General features: G+C 46.9%; 1 protein-coding gene and 1 long non-coding RNA gene across 2 annotated transcripts in view; one reads left to right on the top strand and one right to left on the bottom strand.

Annotated features, from left to right (window-relative positions):
- The window catches only part of CCDC169 (coiled-coil domain containing 169), a 46,496-nt gene extending 39,170 nt beyond the window's left edge, over window positions 1–7,326 (bottom strand). Inside the window, exon 1 of the mRNA XM_065423533.1 lies at window positions 7,225–7,326. Coding sequence (XP_065279605.1) covers window positions 7,225–7,301 — 77 coding nt within the window. The 5' untranslated portion in view covers window positions 7,302–7,326. The remainder of the gene's footprint in view (window positions 1–7,224) is intronic.
- Window positions 7,327–7,511: 185 nt separating this feature from the next.
- LOC135877926 (uncharacterized) lies at window positions 7,512–12,621 on the top strand. Its single transcript, XR_010561377.1, has 3 exons — window positions 7,512–7,672; window positions 8,818–8,915; window positions 12,387–12,621. It is a non-coding gene; the product is annotated as an uncharacterized LOC135877926 (long non-coding RNA).
- The last annotated feature ends 24 nt before the right edge of the window (window positions 12,622–12,645 follow it).

Here is a 12,645-nt window from a genome sequence, read left to right as displayed (position 1 = left end):
TGGGAGTTGTCTTACCAACTCTGAGAGGCCAATTAAGTAAGAGAAAAAAAACTTTTGAAGTGATAATCAAGATGGCTCAGTACAGACAGTTTGATAAGAAGCAAGTGTGAAAATACTTACAAGGGGAGATAGATTCAATGTTTGTAATGGCTCAGCCATTCCCAGTCTTTATTTAATCCTGTGTTGATTGTGTCTAGTTTGCATATCAATTCCAGCTCAGCAGTCTCTCGTTGGAGTCTGTTTTTGAAGTTTTTCTGTTTTAAGATAGCCACCCGCAGGTCTGTCATAGAATGGCCAGACAGGTTAAAGTGTTCTCCCACTGGTTTTTGAGTATTATGATTCCTGATGTCAGATTTGTGTCCATTAATTCTTTAGCGTAGAGACTGTCCGGTTTGGCCAATGTACATGGCAGAGGGGCATTGCTGGCACATGATGGCATATATCACATTGGTAGATGTGCAGGTGAACGAGCCCCTGATGGTATGGCTGATGTGATTAGGCCCTATGATGATGTCACTTGAATAGATATGTGGACAGAGTTGGCATCGGGCTTTGTTACAAGGATAGGTATATCCATGTCCCTTAATAAATGCAGTACATATGCTTAGGACTGACCCTTCCAAGCATTTTCTAACCTATTTTATGATTGATTATAGGAATAGCTTCAACCTCATTTAGCCTCAGTATCCCTCCCACATCTACATTTATTTACGCTTGAAAAATTGCTAGTTGTAAAATTAAAAGCTACCACTTTTGTGTGATGTGATAACATACAATGCAGTCTGCATAATGCTCTACAAGAGCACTAATGGATGCACAGATTCCTGCTGGTGTCTTACGATCCTGGTACACTGATCCGTACGCCAAGGCAGCTATGTTGGCTTCTGCAATAAAAACAGCAAAGTAACAGTCTGTACAGACACATGCCTAGAACCCCGACCAGGGACATTCTATTTGCTACCCAAGATCCATAAACCTGGAAATCCTGGACGCCCCATCATCTCAGGCATTGGCACCCTAACATCAGGCTTGTCTGGTTATGTGGACTCTCTCCTCAGACCCTATGCTACCAGCACTCCTAGCTATCTTCGAGACACCACTGACTTCCTGAGGAAACTACAATCCATCAGTGATCTTCCAGAAAACACCATCCTGGCCACTATGGACGTAGAAGCCCTCTACACCAATATTCCACACAAAGATGGACTACAAGCTATCAGGAACAGTATCCCCGATAATGTCACAGCTAACCTGGTGGCTGAACTCTGTGACTTTGTCCTCACCCACAACTATTTCACATTTGGGGACAATATATACCTTCAAGTTAGCGGCACTGCTATGGGTACCCGCATGGCCCCACAGTATGCCAACATTTTTATGGCTGACTTAGAGCAACGCTTCCTTAGCTCTCGTCCCCTAACGCCCCTACTCTACTTGCGCTACATTGATGACATCTTCATCATCTGGACCCATGGAAAAGAAGCCCTTGAGGAATTCCACCATGATTTCAATAATTTCCATCCCACCATCAACCTCAGCCTAGATCAATCCACACAAGCGGTCCATTTCCTGGACACTACTGTGCTAATAAGCGATGGTCACATAAATACCACCCTATACCGGAAACCTACTGACCGCTACACTTACCTACATGCCTCTAGCTTCCATCCAGGACACACCACACGATCCATTGTCTACAGCCAAGCTCTAAGATATAACCGCATTTGCTCCAATCCCTCAGATAGAGACAAGCACCTACAAGATCTCTATCAAGCATTCTTAAAACTACAATACCCACCTGCTGAAGTGAAAAAACAGATTGACAGAGCCAGACGAGTACCCAGAAGTCACCTCCTACAAGACAGGGCCAACAAAGAAAATAACAGAACACCACTAGCTGTCACCTTCAGCCACCAACTAAAACCTCTCCAGCGCATCATCAGAGATCTACAACCTATCCTGAAAGATGATCCTTTACTCTCACAGATCTTGGGAGACAGACCTGTCCTCGCTTACAGACAACCCCCCAACCTAAAGCAAATACTCACCAGCAACCACACATCACTGAACAAAAACACTGACCCAGGAACCTATCCTTGTAACAAAGCCCGATGCCAACTCTGTCCACATATCTATTCAAGTGACATCATCATAGGACCTAATCACATCAGCCATACCATCAGGGGCTCGTTCACCTGCACATCTACCAATGTGATATATGCCATCATGTGCCAGCAATGCCCCTCTGCCATGTACATTGGCCAAACCGGACAGTCTCTACACTAAAGAATTAATGGACACAAATCTGACATCAGGAATCATAATACTCAAAAACCAGTGGGAGAACACTTTAACCTGTCTGGCCATTCTATGACAGACCTGCGGGTGGCTTTCAAAAACAGACTCCAACGAGAGACTGCTGAGCTGGAATTGATATGCAAACTAGACACAATCAACACAGGATTAAATAAAGACTGGGAATGGCTGAGCCATTACAAACATTGAATCTATCTCCCCCTTGTAAGTATTTTCACACTTGCTTCTTATCAAACTGTCTGTACTGAGCCATCTTGATTATCACTTCAAAAGTTTTTTTTCTCTTACTTAATTGGCCTCTCAGAGTTGGTAAGACAACTCCCACCTGTTCATGCTCTCTGTATGTATGTGTATATATATCTCCTCAATATATGTTTCACTCTATATGCATCCGAAGAAGTGGGTTGTAGCCCACGAAAGCTTATGCTCTAATAAATTTGTTAGTCTCTAAGGTGCCACAAGTAATCCTGTTCTTTTTAAAAACTTGTCACTACTTATCTGTCTGCCATTACATGATGTAATTGAATGGGACTCTTATTTATTTGACTGTTTCTCATCAGATCCTACCCATATTTTATCACCTTCCATCCTCTCCTCCTTATTAGGACACAGAGAATCTCCATAAATAAAGATTTATAAAGATTAAATCCTCCCCTAAGAGATGTCTCTGTCCGAACCACGTACTCCTCTGTACCTGTCGGCTTTCCCCCAGTCCTTAGTTTAAAAACTGCTCTATGACCTTTTTAATTTTAAGTGCCAACAATCTGGTTCCATTTTGGTTTAGGTGGAGCCCATCCTTCTTGTATAGGCTCCCTCTTTCCCAAAAGTTTCCCCAGTTCCTAATAAATCTAAACCCCTCTTCCCTACCCTACACCATCATCTAATCCACACATTGAGACCTTGCAGTTCTGCCTGTCTAACTGGCCCTGCGTGTGAAACTGGAAGCATTTCAGAGAATGCTACCATGGAGTCCTGGACTTCAGTCTCTTACCTAGCAGCCTAAATTTGGCCTCGAGGACCTTTCTCCTATCCTTCCCTATGTCACTGTACATGTACCACGACCACCAGCTCCTCCCTAGCACTACACATAAGTCTATCTAGATATCTTGAGAGAGCTGCAACCTTTGCACCAGGCAGGCAAGTCACCATGTGGTTCTTCCGGTCATCGTAAACCCAACTATGTATGTTTCTAATGATCGAATCCCTCATAACTATTACCTGTCTCTTCCTAATAACTGGAGTTCCCTCTCCCGGAGAGGTATCCTCAGTGCGAGAGGATACCACAACTTTATCTGGAAGGAAGGTCCCAACTATGGTATCGTTTTCCTCTGCTCCAGTTGGATATTCTCCTTCCCTGAGATTTTCATCCTCCTCAATAGCACAGAGGCTGTCAGCCACTCTGGTCTCCAAAGCCCGTACATGGTTTCTGAGGGACAGGAGCTCCTTGCACCGAATGCATATATACGCCACCTGCCCATAGGGCAGATAATAATACATGCTACATTGGGTGCAATAAACTGGATAGCCCCCATTCTGTTGCTGGACTTCTGCCTGCATTCTCTTTTTACTCCTGCAGCTCGTTCCTTTGTTGATGTTTTGTTTTTATCAGGGGGTGTTTTTGGCTTTAAAGAATGTTGAGTGTATCTAGCCCCACCTCAAACTCCCCCTCAAAACTCCAGTGTTAGCTGCTCCTGTTCGCTACCTCCTCTGGTCACTTCGGAGCGCACTTTTTAAAGCCCTGGTCTTCATGAGTATCTCTGTCCCCTAGTTAAGGGTTAAGGGATCAAAGCCTCATTAAGAAGCTCTCAGCCTTGCCTAGCAGGCCATTAGGCTCAGTACACAGTCCCCCAAACAGACTGAGCCATGCAGGTGGACTCTTAAATTTGCAAAGACACCACCAGTTTGTGCAGACATGATTGCAGGACTGGAGCCTAAAGTGAACAAAAACACTGGATTAACAGGAATGTAAGGTAAGGAAAAAGGATTACAGATGAGAAAAAGATAGAAAGGCTACTGGAAAAGTGAGGTTTAAGGAGAGGAAGAGAATGAGGGATGTGGGTGAACAAGAAAATGGCAACTGTTCCAAGTATAGGATACAACATGGCAGAATACGTGAAGCCCAGAGTGGGAGAAAAAAAGAGGACTCAAGCAGTATCTCCAGGACTACCATACTGCTGGTACCAGAAATGACATCAGTTTTCAGTAAAATGACAGCATCTAAACAGCCAAATCAATGATCAGAGAAGCAGGAAGGCAAACAGGGGATGGGAAGCTGACATATCAGGGAAGAGATAGGGAAGGAACCAATTGTGGGGAAGCTGGGGCCTGCAAATGTCAAGGGTTTCAAAGGAAGCCCTCAGTCCAAGAGGAGGTTGGGCCAGATAACCCAAGGAGGCTGGAAGTCACCAGGGGGAAGGGGAGAGAAGTCCTAATTTACTCCTTGCTCCAGTCACTCTTTGTCCCCATCCACTTCAGATTTGGGAGGAGGGGCACAGGGGCAGGAGGGTAACAAAACAGTTGCTGGTTTGAACAGAAGACACCAACAGGAAGGGAGAAAGTCAGAGAGTTAGCATACTGCAAGGAAAGCATGAGGAGGATGGAGAGAGTTGAGATAAATGCATGAGAGGGCAGGGTTAGAGGCAAGAAGATCATGAGAGTATCTGGCGACTGCTGCTCCCACCCCAAAAGAAGGAGCCAGTGGGTTTCAGAGATATTTTACTCCTGGGGGAATTCTGCACCAAAAAAATTAAAAGTTATGCACACAATATTTTAAAATTCTGCAAAATTCTGCATATTTTATTTGTCAACATAACACAATATGATCATGCCAGTTTCAATTATTTTGGTAATTTATTTCAAAATATTGTCAGCAAGTATGTCCATAACAATACAGACAAAAAAAGATTCAGGATTTTTTTTGGCAAATGGATTCCTTACTAGGCATATTAATATAGAACTTTGAGTTATTCATTTAAACTACAATTCAGAAACGTATTTCCCACATCCCTCCGAAGCAGTGCAAAGGCTTGGGGGAGTCAGGGGTAACAGAGGAGCTGAGGGAGAGGGAAGGAACCTGGGAGTGAACCTGGAGGGTTGTTGGTGTGGGTGGGAGAAGTATGGAACAGTTTCTTTTGGAGGGAGTTGGCGAGCTTCCTCCATACAGACCCTGACTGACACCTAACCTCTACCATTCAATCAGGCACATCTGCCCCCAGCCCTGTGTGTCCCTGCACCCCCCATCCCCATGTGTCCCAGAGCTCCCCTCCCATTCAGACACTGGCTCAATGTTGTCACCCCACTAACTCCTGAGCCCATGCCCCAGTCTGTCCCCCCAACTAGCCCTTCTGAACCCCCGTCTGTGACCACTCCCCCTCCCCACAGCCCTGTGTGCCCCACTGTGCCTCCTAACCTGGCTCCATTGGCAGGCTGGCTGCTCTGACTAAAGCAGCCTGCTGCGAGTGCCGGTCAGTGGGCTGTTCTGGCGCCACAGCAGCCTCTGGTGGGTGAAAGGCGGAACTGCAGCACTTCTTCCACAGAATGTATTTTCTGCAGAAAATATAATTCTGCATCCAACAAGAAGTGTGCACGTGTGCAGTGGCACACAATTCCCCCAGGAGTAATATTTGCTGACAGCAGAAGGATGGTGAGACTCAGGAATCTGGGGTTCCATTCCAGACTCTGGAAGGGAGTGTGTTCTAGTGGGCACAGAGTTGTCTGCCCATTTTCCTCAAGCTTGACCCTTTCTGCCTCAGGCCCTTCAATGTGTCCTAGTCCTGTCTCTTCCTCACCCCTGGCTTCTTGTCCCACTTGCCTCACCTAGGCAGTCCAGTCTCCACTCCTCAGGCTTCTCATCCCCCTTTTAGTCTCTTTGCCCAGCAAATTTTAATTTCACCTCTCCAGACTTCCCATCCCAGTCCCAGTTTCCTCGCCCACTATTCCCAATTCCACTCCTCCCACTCTCTTTGCCCAGAGAGTCCCAGTCTGCCTCCTAAAGCCTCATTCAGTCTCAGTCTCCTCCAACCTAGTGACTCCCAAGTCCTCCCCCATTTCCCTTCCTAGCTCCCAGTTTCATTTGACAGCCAGTTCCAGTCTCCTCCCACCTCAACTCCCTCTACGACGAAAGCCTCCAATCCCAGCTTCTTCCCACCAAGCTCTGTGTCCCATCTACTTCCCACAGACCATGTAGCTCTTGCCCTCTCTGCATGCATCAGGCAGCTTCCTTCTCCAGGCTATCAGTAGGTCACTTGGAGCACAGACAAACAAAACAAGGCTCCCTGCTCTCAATTCAAGTACCTAGACGACCCCTCACAGTCTGCAGCAGCCCAGAGCTGTAAGCGCTGGAGCATGCCCAGCACAAATGGAATCTTTTGGGGAATTTAGCTGCTAAAATCTATGAGCATGTGCATATTTTTCAAAGGCTTAGAACTTGGTTAAATCTGTGTGAACTTCCTGGGGCTGGCAAGAGGCACATCCCGAGCACAAAGGCCACCCCTGGCCAAATGTCAAGCTTCTGCTTCAAAGCAGGCGGGCGCTAGAGCATCTCAAAGCAAAGATTGTGAGAACATTGTAGCAAAGAGAAAACATTTCCTTAGCCTCATTCTCTAAAACAGCTGGAGCTCCTTGGCTGACCTTTTCCCAAAACAACTCAGCCCCAGGCACACACCAGCCTGGAGAAGTTCAGCCCCAGTGCTCAAGGGATGGGAAAGCTAGAAGCACCTGACAGCAGGGTGTTATAATGGAAAGCACTAGGCAACCTTATACCAGGCAGGCCCTAGTCTTGACCTCCTCTGTAGCGCGCTAGGAGCCTTTCCCCGGCGTACCCCGCAGCACGTCCCACGCTGACTCCCAGGCACTGCTGCAGGCACCGAGCGCGGCCCCTTTCCCCACCGCTCTGGGACGGGAACTCACTTCATCTGCTTCTCCTGCCCCAGCTCTAGCCGCAGCTGCTCAGAGCCCAGGGCGCTGGAGTCCCCGCCTTCTCCCATCGCTGCCCGCAGCAGCCCCGAGACCCTGCCTGCCACGGGGCGTGTGTGTGCTCGCGCTCATCTCCTTGGAGAGGAGGAAGGATAAGGGGGGCGGGGAAGGAGAGAGGGGAGCAGCCACGCGAGCCACAGATCAAACGGCCCATCCCGGACACGTGACAACCACTCCAGGAGGGGGCAGGTCACATGAGTGGCGCTGGGTCACGTGACAGCGGGCTAGGGAACGAGTCTCGAGGGCGCTGGCGGGAAGGCGCGCGCGACTCAAGCCTCTGCCTGTTGGGCTGGGCGCGGCGCCGGCTGGCTGAGCATGGCTGCGAGCGCGCCCCAGTGTCTCGCCTCCGACGCGGCGTACGGGCGGATGGCGGCTGCGCTAGGTAACGGGAGGGGCCGCGCGGGACATCCGCTCTGCACAGCCCAGCCGCGGCGCGTGAGGAGGCTCACGCTGCTCCCTACGCTCAGCGCCGGAGCCGCCGCGCCCCGCTCTGGTCACTCGGGGAGCCCCGCGCGTGGGGCAGCGCCCCTGTCTGCCAGGCCTGTCGCGCCTTGCCCCTGCACCCCGGCCGCGGAGCCGCTCGCCGAGGGGACGCGCGGGGAGCCCGGCCCCCCTCCCGTCACAGCGGCCGCCCGCGGAGTTAAACGTCGCTGCCACCGTGTTGGTTTCACGCTGCGCCTGCAGCGCGGCTGCCAGGGCAGGGGCCGGGGGCGAAGCAGCGGCACAGATTGACTGACTGAAGGGAGTCAGCTACCACAGGGGGAACTTCCCGACTCAAGCCAAATAGATTGACGTGTCTCGGCCTAAGGGGCTGCAATCGTTTAAGTAACACCGAGGGGAGCTTTGCAACCAGTTTCTGCCTCTGTGGGAGTCAGCAGAGTGCGACAGTACAGAGTGTCTGCAGCACATGGGAACTTTAAACTTCCCATGGAAGCTTAACCTGTCATGGCACAGGCTAGACAGTACTTTTTCCATGGCAGAAATGGACCCTTCCTCGCCTACAGTTATAGACTAGAAGAGAGCTAAAGAGACTATGCAAAGAGTGTAATAGAAGGGAGGCGTGCTCTGCTGCCAGCCACATATGCTCTATTACAGTGGTGACCTCTTTCACATAGCAAGCCTTGACGTGTGACCCCCCTTTTTAAATTAAAAACACTTTTTAACATATTTAACACCATTATAAATGCTGGAGGCAAAGTGGGGTTTGGGGTGGAGGCTGACAGCTTGCAACCCTCTGAGGGGTTCTGACCCCCAGTTTAAGAACCCCTACGCTAGTAGTTCCTCCATAGCCATTTTCTTTAATACTGTTGCCACAGAGGTGGGAGGATTTTATAAGAGTACAGTGTGAGGTCAGGTTTGAAGGCACCAAACAGAATGAAGCACTGCATTTTACTCTGCAGACTTGTTTATGGTATGAAAACTTGACTGGAACTTATTTTGCAAATAAATGTAAACTATTACAGAGTTTGCTCAACTATTGCTTTAATGGCCACATATCTGATGCCTTGCCTACTTTGCTTTGTCTAGAGAAACTCACAAAGGAAGCAGACAGCTTGGCAGAATACCAGAAACTAATGAAAAAGCATGATCTTGCTTTGACCCAGTTAAACAAGAGTTTTGACCAGGTAGGATAAGCTAACTGTTGTCTAAACCACCTTGACCCGTGAAGTGTTGTAGTAGATATGCAATGAATTTTTAGCCCTTTGTTTAATTATTTAGCCTTACAGAAACAATTAACACTTAGATTGTGTTCTTTAGGGCAGGGACCGTTGCTGTGTTGCATGGATAGGGCCTCGCACAGTGGGCCTTGATGCTTAGTTGAGGCCTGTAAACACTACTGCAATACCAATATTAGTAATCAGCACTGTGGCAGTCGATTTAGCGGGTCTAGTGAAGACCCGCTTAATTGACCGCAGATCACTCTCCTGTTGACTCCTGTACTCCACTGTATCGAGAAGAGTAGCGTAGTGTGGACCCCGTGGTAAGTAGATCTAAGTACGTCGACTTCAGCTACGTTATGCAGGTAGCTGAAGTTGTGTAACTTAGCTCGATCTTCCCCTGTAGTGTAGACAAGGCCTAAGTCAATCTAAGCTATGCAAAAAGTCAATCTAAGCTACGCAATTTGAGTTAAGTGAGTAGCATAATTCAAATTGACGTCGCTTAAATCTACATACCGCAGGGTCCACACTAGGCTATGTCGACGGGAGACGCTCTCACATCGACTCCCCTTACTCTTCTCGATCCAGTGGAGTACAAGAGTCGACGGGAGAGTGATCTGCGGTCAATTTAGTGGGACTTCACTAGACCAGCTAAATTGACTGCCGATGTATCGATTGCCGCTCATCGATTCCACAGTAAGTATAGACAAGCCCTAATTTGTTAAACCAATCAGGACTGAAGAGCCCCAAACACCTAACATTAACAGCCACTAGTCTAATCTGATATGTATTGGGTAGTATTTTTAAAAATTGTACTGGATTCAGTTAGAAACATCTGACATGGCTTTAGATCACACAAGCATTTTTGCATTGGCTCTTGGTTCTCTTTTCCAGGCAGCTGTGGGCATAATTCCCTCTTATGCTGTACAAGAAGAGCGAGGAACTAGATTCTCTTTTATGTGTATTGTTGTAGTTCCTGTAACGCGTGAAGGGCTGTCAGTGTGGCACAGACTGCTCCTAAACAGCTAACAATCTAAAAGTGACAAAAGAGAAAAATAAAAGCAACAATGTTTTCAATGAATACAAACTGGTCTTGTACCCAAATCACTGTTAGCTTGGGTCTTGGAGTTGCAAGTCAGTTAATTTGGTGAAAACATCTGGGCAGGAGGTGGTTTTGACAGTGTTAGTAAGCTATAATTGATGCTATTATTCTCCTCCGTGAATTATCTGAGATGCTAATGAATTGCAGAACTGTCTAAAATCCTCAATCAGTAACATACATTTAGACAAATTGTATGGCCACTGCTTTTAAAAACAGTTGCTCCTGCTATCATACATTGAGAATTCATTGAACATTAGATTTTTAAATTGGAGAGAACAGTGGACAAAAATCAATAATTTTAAGTATGACTAGTAATGACTCAGCCCTAATTAACTGTGTCAGGATTCACTATAGCAGAGACCTTAAATAGGGCAGTAGTCTGCCTCTTCCTTTTAGACTCAAACCAGCTAATATGAGAAATATGGCAATATAACTGTAGAACTACTAAGCTAGCTATAGTACTTGTATTATTATTTTGAAAGGGACTACATCTTCTAACATACCTAGGGCCCTATCAAATTCATGGCTATGAAAAATGGGTCACAGACTGTGATCTCCTCTGTGAAATCTGGCTAGCGTAGGGGAGACCAGATTGCACAGAGTTGGGCAGCAGCTGCTTGTTGGGAGACCACCATTGAAGGCAGCAGCACTGCCAGCAGCAGCGCAGAAGTGAGGTGGCCTGGTTGTCACTTTGAAGGCGGGGAGGGCTGGCTTTACAGGTGAGCAAGTGGGCAATTGCTTAGGGCCGTGTGGTCACTCCCCTGCCCCCACTACAGCCAGACCAAGGCCCCTTTAACTCCCAAGCACTAGGCTCCAGCTGCTAGTCCTGGGGAGGGACAGGACTTTCTTTGCACATGCCATTCCTGAGGCTGGGTCAGACATCTCTGGGAACCTCCCCTGGCTGCAGGAAGCGCTACGGCTGCTGGCTGGGAGTCCAGCTCTGAAGGCAGTGCTGCTGCATGCAGGAGTATGGCATGGCATAGCATGATATTGCCATCTTTACTTCTGCTGGTGGTGGTGCTGTCTTCAGAGCTGGCTGCCTGCTCACTGCTGAAGGCAGCGGCACAGAAGAGTGGCCTTACTGCAACCCCCACGCACCCCCCTCTTTTGGGTTGAGAACCCCTATGGTTACACTACTGTGAAATTTCAGATTTCAATACCTAAAATTGAAATTTAGAATTTTTAAAATCCTATGATTGTGAAATTGACCAAAATGAACTGAATTTAGTAGGGCCCTACTTGTACCCATAAGTATTAAAGATATGAATCTTAATCTTACAAGGCTGGTTCTGAAAGAGAATAAAACTTGTATATTATGCTTCCAGCTTACATGCTATGTGGGAAGAAAATGAAGTTAGCTATACAGAGGATGGAGTCTAAAAATTAGGGTACAACCCTGTTCCAGGTGTCCCTAAACCTCCAACTGCCAGAAGTTGCGACTGAATGAAAGGGATGGATCACTTGAAATTGCCTTGTTCTGTTCATTCCCTTTGAAGCATCTGGCACTGACCACTGTCAAGACAGGTTACTGGGCTAAATGAACCATTGGTCAGATGCAGTATGGTTGTTTAATACTGCTGCTTGAGAACACTTTGGGTTATAGCAAACTCAAAGGGATAGCCTGTTCTCCTTTCTGAGCATTACAGGATTGGCAACTTGAATAATGTTTTGCCTGCTCCTGAAGCAGCAGATAGCAGGTAGAGACAGAAGCAGGTTACAAGACTAAGGCCTAGTCTACACTAGAAAGGATTTATCGCTATAGCTATACCGGTAAGCAAACTTTTAATGGAGGCATACCTTATACTGGTCCAGTGAGCAAAATGAACTAGCCACAAAATCACTTTTATGCCTGTATAACTGCATCTAGAGTAGGGTATTTGCCAGTATAGAAATCTTGCCAAAACACCCCCATACCCCTAACAGACACTGCTATACCAGTAAAAGTTGCTAGTGTAGATCTGGGTGAAGGTTATGATCTGGACTGTCACTTCAGGAAAAATCCCAGATTTTTACTTTTCTCACAACAGAAAATTCACACAGTAGCTCTGCATCTATAATAATGCTAAGCACACAGGTCAATTAGTTTTATTTATAATTTCAATTCCACAAGACACTCCAGGAATTGTGTGTCAAGTTGTTATGCTCTTGGCCTCATGCTTCTCACCATCACCAGTTGCAGGCATGTAATAGCCAAGCTAACACACTACCTTCTATTAATCCATTAGTATAGACTTTGATTGCATTTATTCATGCGTCTGAGCCAGTCACACAGTTAAGTCATTTTCTGCAATTAATGTGAAAGACCGTTTGTAAATGTCATTTTGTTTCCACTACAGGTTCAATCAAGACTGGAACGGATAGCAGCTGTGAAGCCCAGTAATGAATTTTTGAGCCAGTAGCAGAGAATGACCTGAGTTTTTCATATGTACTGTACTCCTGTGTACTACACAAAGCTGTTGTAGAACACAAGTGTACAAGAAACATCAGGACAGTTCATGTCGGAGTAGAAAGTGGGCAAAAAGTATCTATTTACAAAAGCAGCATGTATATTAAATTCTGAAAATCATCCCAATGAATGTAATTTTTCATTGTGTT

The sequence above is a fragment of the Emys orbicularis genome, chromosome 1 (assembly GCF_028017835.1).
Source record: "Emys orbicularis isolate rEmyOrb1 chromosome 1, rEmyOrb1.hap1, whole genome shotgun sequence".
NCBI lineage: Eukaryota > Metazoa > Chordata > Testudines > Emydidae > Emys > Emys orbicularis.
The sequence above is the reverse complement of the archived record's forward strand: the minus strand, read 5'-3'. Positions and strand labels throughout refer to the sequence as shown.